The sequence below is a fragment of the Filobasidium floriforme genome (genome assembly GCF_021052385.1).
Source record: "Filobasidium floriforme strain CBS 6241 chromosome Unknown HD553scaffold_11, whole genome shotgun sequence".
NCBI lineage: Eukaryota > Fungi > Basidiomycota > Tremellomycetes > Filobasidiales > Filobasidiaceae > Filobasidium > Filobasidium floriforme.
In genome coordinates, this window is record NW_025763632.1 from 325,939 (window position 1) to 337,733 (window position 11,795).

General features: G+C 50.8%; 4 protein-coding genes across 4 annotated transcripts; 1 reads left to right on the forward strand and 3 right to left on the reverse strand.

Moving 5' to 3' along the window:
- Positions 1 to 1,605: 1,605 nt before the first annotated feature.
- HD553DRAFT_324020 (uncharacterized protein) lies at positions 1,606 to 3,246 on the forward strand (the record flags this gene model as incomplete). Its single annotated transcript, XM_046181451.1, has 5 exons — positions 1,606 to 1,758; positions 1,879 to 2,073; positions 2,180 to 2,302; positions 2,407 to 2,478; positions 2,560 to 3,246. The coding sequence occupies 5 exons, from the start codon at positions 1,606 to 1,608 to the stop codon at positions 3,244 to 3,246; spliced, it is 1,230 nt and encodes a 409-aa protein (XP_046036551.1).
- A 475-nt stretch (positions 3,247 to 3,721) lies between these two features.
- Positions 3,722 to 5,868, reverse strand: HD553DRAFT_324021 (uncharacterized protein; the record flags this gene model as incomplete). Its single annotated transcript, XM_046181452.1, has 2 exons — positions 3,722 to 5,209; positions 5,236 to 5,868. The coding sequence occupies 2 exons, from the start codon at positions 5,866 to 5,868 to the stop codon at positions 3,722 to 3,724; spliced, it is 2,121 nt and encodes a 706-aa protein (XP_046036552.1).
- Positions 5,869 to 8,004: 2,136 nt separating this feature from the next.
- Positions 8,005 to 10,004, reverse strand: HD553DRAFT_272029 (uncharacterized protein; the record flags this gene model as incomplete). Its single annotated transcript, XM_046177739.1, has 9 exons — positions 8,005 to 8,559; positions 8,617 to 8,706; positions 8,774 to 8,843; positions 8,903 to 9,103; positions 9,171 to 9,306; positions 9,367 to 9,440; positions 9,505 to 9,597; positions 9,722 to 9,865; positions 9,937 to 10,004. Coding segments are annotated over 9 exons (1,431 nt in total), but the record flags the coding sequence as incomplete, so codon positions are not given.
- Positions 10,005 to 10,218: 214 nt separating this feature from the next.
- On the reverse strand, positions 10,219 to 11,402 carry HD553DRAFT_31774 (ChaC-like protein). The gene is made up of 8 exons (XM_046180787.1): positions 11,356 to 11,402; positions 11,150 to 11,279; positions 10,943 to 11,073; positions 10,772 to 10,865; positions 10,691 to 10,704; positions 10,547 to 10,624; positions 10,447 to 10,486; positions 10,219 to 10,378 (listed from the first exon to the last, which is right to left on the reverse strand). Exons 2-8 carry the CDS (start codon positions 11,211 to 11,213, stop codon positions 10,260 to 10,262), a joined length of 540 nt encoding a protein of 179 aa, XP_046036554.1. The 5' UTR covers positions 11,214 to 11,279; positions 11,356 to 11,402; the 3' UTR covers positions 10,219 to 10,259.
- Positions 11,403 to 11,795: the final 393 nt, after the last annotated feature.

An 11,795-nucleotide genomic window follows, 5' to 3' on the forward strand; every position in this document is an offset into this window, starting at 1 on the left:
AATCTTGACTTGATTTCACTTGATCACCAGCTCGTAGCATCAATTTTGAACTTGGTCGACAAGCAGAACACTGGAGAACGTCTTGTAATGGGGCTACTCTCCGCTCAGCAAGTCAAAGTCACTCGAGCACAGCTGCGAGCTACCCTGCGAGCTCAAGATCCTCATGGCAACATGGTCCGAAGTGGGAGAGTACTACATCGTAGGGACTATGATGTACCCTTTGTCAACTCCGTATGGCATATGGACGGGCAACACAAGTTGATCAACTGGAAGTTCGTTATACACGGTGCTGTCGACGGCAAGAGTCGATTGATCGTGTTCATGCTTGCGTCTGACAACAACAAGTCCGAAACTGTGGAAGACTCTTTCTTACAAGCGACTCAGCAGTGGGGCTGGCCATCAAGAGTCAGGGCAGACTATGGTGGGGAGAATCTAGGTGTTCGTACGTTGATGAACGCGGTGAGAGGTATGTGATCGATCTCATCGGTCTCGCGCAAGACCGATTTGCTCCACCACAAGACTAAGTTGGACCAATTTCGTCTCTCTTGCTCCTGTCACATACCTGCGAGCTCCTCTATAGGTGAGAATCGGGGTTCCTTCATGCAAGGACCATCTACACGGAACGTACGGATCGAGAGGCAATGGCGACAAGTTGGAGAAACAGTAACACAGCAATTCACTCGTCATTTCCTGGAGATGGAACGTGTTCACCACCTCTATCGTGAAGATCCTATTGACATCTACTGTCTACACTATGTCTTCTTACCCTACATCAACTTCGTGTTGGGGTATTACGTCGACATGTGGAACTATCATGGCATGTCCAATCAAGGACTCAAAGGACTTAGCCCAGCGCAGATGTGGTATCGAGGTCAGTTTTGGTCGAAATTGGTCTTGCGTTGGTCCATCGTACACTAAAATCGACCAAATCGGACTTCCAAACTGCTACAGGAGTCGTAGATGCAGCTGCAAGCGGCTTTGATCTCAATCTCTTCCCCCTCGAAAGTCAAGATGAGGCTATCTTACGACAAAATCGTCCTGAACAGCTCAATATCATGGATATGGATGCTACCGACCCCATCGCCGATCAAATAAGAGCACCTAGGGTTCGAGATCCGCACGTCATAGTGCCTCGCTACATGGATCATGTACCACCACTGCTCTCGACATACGAATTCAGGCAAGGTCTGGAACAGCGTTTCCCTATTCAGCAATGGGTCTCCATCGTCGACGCAACACAGTACTATCTCGCTGTACGAGAGTTTGTCTATGACACCATCAACATTTCATGAGCGTCATCGCTATGATGTCATAGACAACTCGTCATACCTGGTGTCCCATCTCTATTGTGCTGCGAGTTGCGCGTGAGAAAGACTTTATTGGACTAACAAACAAGTGTTTCATCTTTTTTTCTTTGTTCGCCATCAAAAAACAACAAAACAACAAAGTCCTTTGGTCCTTTCGTATGTATATATGTAAGCAGCTAGACCTATTTCCTCTCTCTCGTACTTCTCTACACTTTCACTGACCTACTCGAATACTCTCATATCACTTTTATCACCTCTTAACCCTACTCGTACTCTAAATCTCTCCATTCAAATCAAAATGTCCGGCCTTCCTCCCAACAACGACAAGAACAAGAAGAGCGGTGGTGAGAAGAGGAAGTCGACGGCGCCCGACGACGTTGCGGGGAAGAAGAGGAAGACGAGGGCTGACGCCAGGAAGGAGAGAGACGGGTCCTCTCTCACACCGCTTCCTGTAAGTCCTTTGTGGTCTTGTTTAGTCTTTCTTGGTTTTGTTTAGTCTCGTTCGGTCTCGTTTGGTCTTATCAACTCGTACTGACATCGATTATGTTGTGTTTTTGTCTTGACCTGATAGCTATCCCCCGAGGAGATGAAGGCGGAGGTCGCGCGTTTGGTCGAGGAGGGGGTGAAGGCGAGGATGGCGGAGGAGAAGAAGAAGGAGGCGGCCGAGAAGAGGAAGAAGGAGGCGGCCGAGAAGAAGGCGAGGGCGGAGAAGGAGTCGGAGAGGATCCGGGATTTGGAGAAGGGGAGGAAGAGGAAGCAGGCCGAGGTAAGTCTTGCTTGCGTTAGAACGTCTCTACAGCTATCGTTCGGAAGTCTTAGAAGCTCTTCGTTCGCTGACTCGACAACGTTGTTGTACCTCTTACCTCGATCAGGACCAGCAGGCCGAGATCGCCCGGCAGGTGGACCTGGCGTTGGCGAGGGATGGGAAGAAGAAGGAGGTCGAGGGGAAGGAGGAGAAGAAGGAGAAGAAGGAGGAGGAGAAGGACGAGCGCGGGGTGAGTTTAGTCTTGTCTATTCGTCTTCGAGTCTACGTGTTCTATCTTTACTCGAGTACAAGTAACATCTTGCTGATTCATATTCAACGTTTGCATATACACAGCGTTCGTCGAGCAAGATGGAGAGCGGGGAGCCCCTTGAGGGGGTCTCCCAATACAAGATGGACTTGGCAAAGGTATGTCTATCGTCCGAGTTAGACCTCGTTGGACTAAAATAGTCTTGCTTACACTTGATATATATTTGATCGTGTTCTCAGTCCATCCGCCAGTGGAAGGAGAACCACGGGGAGAGCGTGGTGGAGTTGTTGGGGGACGACCGGTGCGAGCCGTGCCAGAAGGGGCACCGAACGACCTCCGGGAAGCACGGGCCGCCATCGGAGGCCTTGAAGGCGTTGAACAAGGAGTTCAACCGTTGTGTGATCGGGTCGAGCGGGAGATGCTCGGGGTGCCAGTGGAACGGTGGGGTGAAGGAGAAGTGCAAGTACCGGCGACCACCACCCGCCCCCCCCGCCGACGTCAAGCCCGACCTCCCGCTGGCAGGTCCCTACAGCCGATTCGGCTCGGGACATGGCTTTGGGGCCAACTTCGACGCTCCCCCGGCGCCCCCTGGTGGCTACTTGGCCGCCCCCCTCCTCCCCACCACCCCCCACCGCCGACCTGGTCTTACCGGCCTCGGGCTCCCCCTCTCCCCCGCCTCCCCCTCCACCACCGCCTCGACCTCGAGGATCGCCAACATCGGCGATCGACTTACCGGGTTCAACGAGGAGCTCCAGCGGGCGATGGAGAACGCCCAGTGGGCTCTCCATGAGCAAAATATTGCTCATTACTTCCCCTCGGTGCACGACCTCGTGCGGTGGTTCGTTGATGCTGCGAATCGCATCACGGAGTCCGGCCAGGACTTGGGGAGGTTGACCAACCCCCGCCCGGACTTCTCTCGACGTTGATCGTCGAGTTTTTACTTCTTGTTTTTGACTTCGTTCTCTTTTTTTTGTTGTACAATAATATTGAATATGTCTATGCATGCCGGCGCGAGAACAACTTGGACTTGATAAAGACTTAAAACCCAACAACGAACACTAATCTAAGAACGTAACCCATAGAAAGAACTTCGAAACCCCAATCACGACTCGCGTCAACACGAGTCGGTCTAAAACACATGTTCCAAATCCCAGATAAGACTAAGGAAGACTAAAGAGAAGCCAAGAAGAGCAAGAACGACGAAACAAGACCAAAAGGGACCAGCAGAGACGAAGCAAGACCAACAAAGACGAACGAAGACCAAAAGAGACCAAAAAAGTCTAACGAAGACCAAATGAGAACAGCAAAGACTATCAAAGACTAAAGAACATTGACGGCAATGATATTCAGTGTTAGAAGTTGTAAGCTTGCCATTACATCGTCCAACTCACAGAGACGACATCATTTGCGACCAGCCTTGGCGTAGTTATCAAGGTCTAAACGTTGAGTTTGGATCCTTCGCCTTTTGTTTGGGCGCTCAAGGGCCTCCGAATCATCTGCAGGGCTTGCAACTGGTGTGACTGGAGCAACGACTTCTTTGCCTTTGCCTTTTCCGTTGCTCGTCTTTCGAGGTCTTCCTCTTCCCCGCTTGACAGGTGCCGAAGTAGACGCCTCCTCTACACCTTGTACCGTTGCCTCGACTTCCCTAGGACCACCCTCTTCAACAGTAGCCGTTGACGGACCTCCCACATCTTCGACAGTCGACTCGGGCATGCCTCCCGACCAATCCATGTGGGTCTCCAAGTGGCTGTACAGTTCAGCTGCCAACGCATTGGGATCTTGGTCGAAGGGATCGTTGATCCACTGCTCCTGCTCATGATTCTCGTCCCCAAATCCTTCCTGTACCCCTCGTTCTTCCCCATCCTCGTCTTCACTGTAGAACAGTGGTTCTTCTTGGACTCCCGTTAGACCAAGACCATCGACAGCAGAGGTTCCAGCGTCAGCCAAAGCCATGAGTTGGGTTTGACGTTGCAACCACTCTTCCCCAAATCCTGGCTGCTGTGCTAGCTGAGCGAGAAGTTGTTGGGTAGAGAGAGGAGGTTGGTCGACAGAGGTGATCCTGGGCTTGACATCTTCATCGTCGGTATTATCGATGAGCTCGATGACTTCGCCTTGGATGGGATTGGGCACCTTCAGCTCCTCGGTCGGCTCGTCTTTGACGATTGTGGACTTGGAGAGTGGTGCGACAGCCTTGCCTGGTCTCTTTTTCGACGTGAGAAGGACTCTCTTGGTCTTCTTTTGACCTCCCGAGGTCTTTTTTGGTCTCCCTTGCACCGGCGGCAGGTTCCTTAATGACTCCAAGTCTGAATCAGACTCCGACTCCTCGAGCAATTGACGCCTTTGTTGGTCCAACCATGCCTGACACTTCCCCTGATGAGCGGCTAGCATCTCAGGGGGGTATCGTCTACTGCATCCTTGGCAACTCCTTAGTCCATCAACATCATCCTCATCGTCCTCGATCGTCTTCTCCCAAGGGTCGTGGTCTTCGCCCATCTCACCCGCTACCTGTAATCTCCACTCTGGATTGTCGTTCTCTGGCAAGTCCCACCCTTCCTCAAAGATGCAAATGTAGTAGGAGTTGCGAAACTTGTCCTTCAAGTCTTCAATCGGAGTGGTGAAGCCTGGCCAAGTCATCCTTCCGTCGAATTTGGTAGATCCTTGTCCACATTTGGCCCAGACGAAAGGCGTGGAGAGGAATTGAGGTCCATGAACAGATCGGAAGACTCTTAGCACCTCATTGCCCACGTCCCGAGGCGTCATGTTGCTAGTAACGACGATTGATTGCATATAACCAAGCAGCTCGACAGCTTCTAGGAATTTGGGACCTCCTCCCGACTGCCATAACTTGATCTTTGTGCGCAAGATAGAGCCACAGCCAATGAAGATGACCTAGAGATTACCAAGCACGAACGAACCCAGCGTTGGCAAGACTTCATCAGACCAATTTGGACCAAATAAGACCAAATGAGACCAAGAGTAGTCGAAATAAGACTTGCCTTGTTTTGCCCTCGACCGAGCGTAACCTTGCTAATCTTGGGAACCTTCTCAACGCCTCTACTGGTCGCTTGCTGGTATCCTCCTCCTGGCAGTCTCTTCGTAGCTGCAATAGCAGAGCTGCTTGGAGCTAGACCACTCGCGAAGGTGGTGAAAGATGGCTGAGGAGCAAGCTGCAGGGGGTGAGGGAAGGGGGTTTGACGTCCAATGAACTGAGATGGGTAGCGCGATTGATAAGAGTTGAGATCGAGTTGGGAGGACGGACGACCAGCTGTACTGGATACAGCTGAGAAGGAAGTGGTACCGGGAGTCGAAGGAGGAGGTCGATTGTTGATTGATTCATCGATTGAATCGATCGTGGCACTTGGGGAGACGAGGTTGCGGGCAGTTTGGGACGAAGGGGGGGCCTGCAGTGGAGCAGCCTGCCCATAAACTCCAGCATTGACACCGGGAGCGTTCATTCTGGACAAGATTTGGTCCAGTCCATGCTTGTCCTGTAACATCCTCTGGTTGAGGATGGCAAAAAGCTCTTCGTCGGAGGGAATTTGGCTCATCTTGATGAATTTGAGAGGTACGTAGAGCACTTGAGACTAGGTAATGTCAAGGAGGGAGATAGGTAGTATCGATACGACTTGTTCGGTCTTTGTCAGTCTCCCTTGGTCTTCGTTGGTCCAATTTGGTCTTCGTTGGTCTAATTTGGACCAATTTGGACCAATTTGGACTATTTGCCTCCGGCCGGGTGCAATCAAGACACGCGAAGCAAAGACGCGGACCAAAGACGCTGAAATGAGGCCAAGACAACACAAATCTCGACGAAAAGGCTACAAACACGTCCATAGGCGACCCCCAAAGACGATTGGTGCTTTCGGCGCGTCATAGATGACGGCATCGAGGTGGATATAAGTAACAACAGTAGCGTTTCACCTTGCTCCACTCCTTGTTTCAACAAGAAGAAAGGGCTCGAACGATATGCAATGGGAACTTAGAGCTATACATATATGTCAGAAGTCTATATGATCGAAACCGTGCTTCAAAATCGTCCCAACCGCTTTGTGGAATCCGCAGCTTACTAGCTAGACCTAAGAGGAGTACTAAAGGAATCGTTTGACTCCTCAGAATGGCTATCGATATTAACGGCGAGTCAGTACACTGCTGAAAAGCTCATACCCCCGCATAAATACTAAATGACTGTACTACCATACTATAGGTTCTGGAAGGAATGGACTCACAAGAACAACACCGACTACTGGGGGAAGGTCGACGAGAAAGACTCGTAAGCGTCCAGCTTTCTGAATGCTCTACGAAACAATACCGACACATGTTGCACTATTGCAGTGACTCGGTGAGGCAGGTTGTGTCCAAAGCCTATACTTGGATCAAGAAGGTCAAACAGGAAGATCCGGAAGAGTGAGATTGTATTTCATGGAGGTTTCGAGATGTACTGAAGGCTAACGTAACTACAATCTGACCCGGCTAGGGTTGGTAAACTGATGGCCAAGAATGAGGGAAGGTGATCCTGGAGAGCCGTTACTACCCCGATGTACGTTCGCTTTCTGCGTTGTAACGATGATAGGTTCCACAAAACGGTACATAGCTATCCTCAGATTCAGCGGTAATAGTCCCATCAGACTGGGCCTCCACACTTGTTTCGCCCGGCAAGGCGCCGCTCAAAGTGAGGCTGGTACCGCATGCAAATGCCTGAACAGAGCCAAGGCTGGCCGTCGCGAAATTACTGGTTGTTTTTAGCTGTTCCCTGAAAGTTTTGGCGGCTGCAGATAGTCGGAATCTGATCGGACTATCAGGGGTTGTCGCCAAAGGCTGACCGTTCGTTGCCGATCGCTGGCACCCGCCTACTTTCTGGAAGCCTACAATTGGGTACTGATCAAGAAATCGAGTGATTTCTTCATCATCGTGCTTCATCAAGCCAGAGTTGAGCTGTTCTATCCAGACCGATACGTCTGCTTTGCATGCAGGGTACACTTCCACGGCGACTCCCAATTGAGTGATGACCCCCGCCGTAAGGGCTTGTTCAGGAGTGAGCAGTCCAGATGACATTTTGATGTTGGAAAGTGGTGCTGTATTTAGAATGGTCGCGCATGCTCATCACACGCGAGCCACACCCCAACGAGAGCTTATATAGATACCCTGGACGCCGGCGATGGTCCGATCATGTCATTTCTCATGAAAGGAGAGTAGAAGGGGAATAGCAAAACACGCCTGCCAAGGTAGATGGCGACATTGCTAGGATGAGAGGTCCCTTGCTTGCGGATCAGCTATTCAACGGTTATGTTCAGGCCAGTCAGTATTATTATGCACATTTACGAGTATGTCCCTCTCCACAGCCACGTCGGAATTTGGTGACCAAGCAAAGTGCACATCACGTTGCTTCGCTATCTGACATCAGAATGTCGGGTTGGACAAGCGGCCAGCAAAGCAAACTTTCAGGTCTATCAAGTTCATCCTCATACACGGAGCGTGCTCACCATCTCAATCACTCATGCTCGATTTGGACCAATAATATCATAATGAAAGCGTTCCATGCGCAAACAACGAACACTGAGTTGATGTTCTTACCCACTATGAAGACTCTGAAAGACCACTTTTAGAAGGAATCGTTCCACGATGTCAATGTGCGAATTCGAGATAATCTTGCTGTGCTCGAAGCGCTTCAACGATTGTACGAGCTCAAGCTACATCCGTGTGATATTCCGATCGCTACAAGGAGAAGTTCTTGTCGATGACCCCACTAAGCGCTCCTGCAGCTTCCTCACAACATATGCCCAGAAGGTTTCAACACTTAGCCTGGACCGACCCTGAGCCCAATGGAAAGACATGTGCGTTTGGGCTAGTTGTTCGCTGCGCGACCCTCGAGTCGGGGAAGCTTCGCGTCTCTTTTCCGTTGACCGATCCTGCACGTGCAGACAAATCTCAAGTCGTCCAGTGAAAAGTGGTTCTGTCCCGGCGGAGCTATCGGTACCAGCGCTAGTCCGTCCAGCTTTCCGTCGAGCACTGCGCGACCATGACTGAACTGTTGGCCGGAGGAGCAAAGTATACTGATCCAAATCAGGGTGCTTGTGCCAGTCCTCGGTGTCGGTTACTGGGCCTTGAGATAGACCGATATCCGTCAGGATTTCGGTGAGATGCTGCTTTAACAACGATAAAGAGTTCGTCGACGGGTTGAGTTGGAAGCTGTTGGGCAGCGGTAGATATTTGACGGTCGCTGGAGAGCTAACTCTTGTCAAGCTCTGATACTCACATAATTCAGCGAGGTAGGAAGAAGACAAGGAAGAGGAAGTACGTACATCGGGCAGGCGTTGATCTGTAAAGCTCCATCCAACAATCCACCTTGCCGTACGAGACTGCCGAATGCTCGATATGAAATAGTTGCTGATCTGGGAGCAGGCGTAAATATATGCTGGATGCAATGCTCATCGGCAGCTACGCCTTGCAACTGCTCACTTTGTTCTCCAGCAGTTTGGCACGCACCGGTGCGATCGAAGACGCCTTGCCTAATAAGCTCGTGTACCAACTGATTGGGTCGGTAAGCGCTACTGTTTAATCCGCCGGGATGTAAGCACACAGACTCACAGGGATCCCTTTCTCCTGCTCAAACTCTCTTGAATCATCTTGCAGACAAACATCACTTCACCTCCCGGAGTGATCAACTCGTTTTCCGCAGCAGTGGGTGCTGCGTGCCCGCTCTCGATCTTAATGTCCGACGCTGCTGCTATTTCCTCTCGTGAAGTGTAGAAAGGTGGATTACATAGCGTAAACGTAAAATTGGGCGGGCTGGGTGCCGAGAACGGGCTGTGTTCAACGGGGTGCCGTGAAGTCAATCCGGCTCGCGCTTGCTTACCCTCTCTGAGCAGTCTGTGAGACCGGCAGCAAGATCTCGCCGGCAGGATCTACCTTGCAGAGATTGATCCGCTGTGCAAGATCGAGATTGAGATCAATCGTTTCCTGAGCATACTGTAGCGATTCACTATTGATATCTGAACAACGCGATCGGTTTAATCAGCTTATCTAAGGGCAAAGGAGGTGGCTAAACTCACCAGTCGCCCAGACTGTCGAATCAGGGTGTAACCGTGCCATCAGAAGAGCGTAGATCGGGGTCGCTCCAGTCCCACTGACGCACATCTGACAAATCAGGGATTGAATGTCCGGTAACAGAGGGAACGAAGCGGACTTACATATCGAGGACTTTCAAACGATGCTCTTTAGGCACGAGATCGCGCTTCCTTAAGTGTGCGAAGATTTGAGATAGAAGACAAACATAGTCTAGGCTGTGAAATCGTTAGCTAAGCTTCCCTCTTATTCACACAGCTCGCTGGCTTACCGATTGGATACCTGGATATGGCAGTGTGGGAGACTGCTCAGCCCAAAGACTGAATACTGACCAAACGAAACGGACGGACCGTTGGGCACAATCTATCTTCTGGCAAGATGACTTTCAAGTCAAAATCTTGCCGCAACAAGCACCTCGTTAACTCCCTCAAAGCCGCGGGATTCTTGAAGTCGATGTAAGATTGGCCATTCGGGTGATATCGGACACTAAACGTTGAGCATAGTCGTATTCAGTGTTATGAGTCGGTATCGTCAAGGGGAGAGGAATGTGCTATTACAATGGCTTGAACGTTTCAAATCGTTCTCCTAGTCGTTTGAAATCCGGAGGGCGGGTATGGTATGGATTGACGACTCCGTCTTCATTTTCGCTGGAGAATCGTCCGTTTCTTGTCCTGTCCCCCTTCGAGATCTCTTCGTTCAGGATCACCTTGACCCGATCCTGACAAAGGACAGATCGTTCAGACAAACTTGCTGCACCTCGAGCTTGAGGATTGCTCTCACCTCAAGCTCAAACAGATAATCGTCCTTGACCAACGGATACAAGGTCCGGACCGCCTCTGCCAGCTGAAAGAGATAATCCTATCCAGCCGTGCAATCCGGCTCAGTGACCTGGATCGTGGTCATGGCAATGAACCCGCGGTAAGCTTACGGGATTCGGGCCGGAAGGTCCTTCGCAAGTAGCAATCCGCTCTGCTAGCTGATCCATCGGTTCGTACCCCACTGCAAACCGGGATATATGATAAGCGGGAAAGCATGTAGAATGGTATTCATCTTCATGCTATACTGACCGAATGCTGGGTTGCTTGTTGTTCCTATCCAACAAGTAGCCTGATCGACATAGTTTTTCAGGTCAAGGAGATCGAGACTAGGGATACTCAAGCAGCTCACCTTCGGGACGACCGTCTCTTCCTGCTGTGTCTCCAGGTTGAGCGAGAAGACTTCCACATCATGCGCCGTATATCCGTTCTACTGGCGGAATAGGGACGTTGAGTTCTGAAGGCTACTTTCCCGAGGATGTGGGAGAATACTGACCTTTTCTCGGTGCTCTATGAGCAGCCGGAATTTGTATGATCAGTATCGAAGAGCGACCCAACCTGACCTAATTGCACCGACCTAGATAATCCCACACCTCCTTCTCCTTCTCTTCCGCTATCCGGTAAGCGATACCCCATACTGTATCTTCTTGTATCGAATGTGCTTGAGGAGGCTAGACGCAATCCACTCCATATCTCAGCTCTTCGAACTCTTCGGGCTCACAAGAACGATGAGACGAAGAATGCTCACAACTCCAGTGAGTTTGTGCCAATCTGCCGCTTCGAGTACCGTGACCACTCTTCCTGGCCGTTCGGGTGTTCCTCTATGATCTATCGAAGATTGAGCAAACCTCCTTAGGACTCCTTTTACATAGCCGCTGCCTGTAAGCCCGCGTGCAAAAAGGTTGAATGAGTAAAGAAACGCTTCCATTGCTCTGGGGACTGCTGCGCTACTCGCGTTGTTCGACGACGTGAGGTGGTGGTTTCCATATCAACGATCCGTATCCAAAAACCCAGAGCATAACGTTCGAGGAGAGTGCGTTCGATGCGGCTCGGATTAGGATAAAGTAGCTGGATTGAGCGAGGTGCTAAAGATTGGATGTAAGGTTGATCGAGATTGAGTTGAGGGTTGTGCGGGTGCATGAGTCATCGGGGGCGACGCGCATCAACATGTCATCCGAAGGTGCATGGCAAGGGGGGCAAGGGGCATGTTGAAACGCGTTGTTTAATCGTTCAAGGCCTTCATCGTTTGGGTCATCGTACGGCTCCTTGCAGGGACTTGTGAAGATACGAGGATGAAGCCCACAGGCCACGGGCTACAGCGTATTGTGGACTTCGACTGCGAAATGCCGCTTGCTCGAGCGACTCGGGATCCCGAACACCCCTTTCGAAAAAAAAAGCCCCCTTCGAGTCAGACAGCAAGAGCCGCGACGAGCGATATTATGACTCGTAGACATCGAAAGGCTTCATTACAATACGACGAAAGAAGATTGACGTAATACAAGTCACCTCGTTGGCCTACAGCAATAACAACCTTTATAAGAACCTCCTAAGCGCAACTTCGAAACACACACACACACGACTACACGACGCAGGTTGGCGCT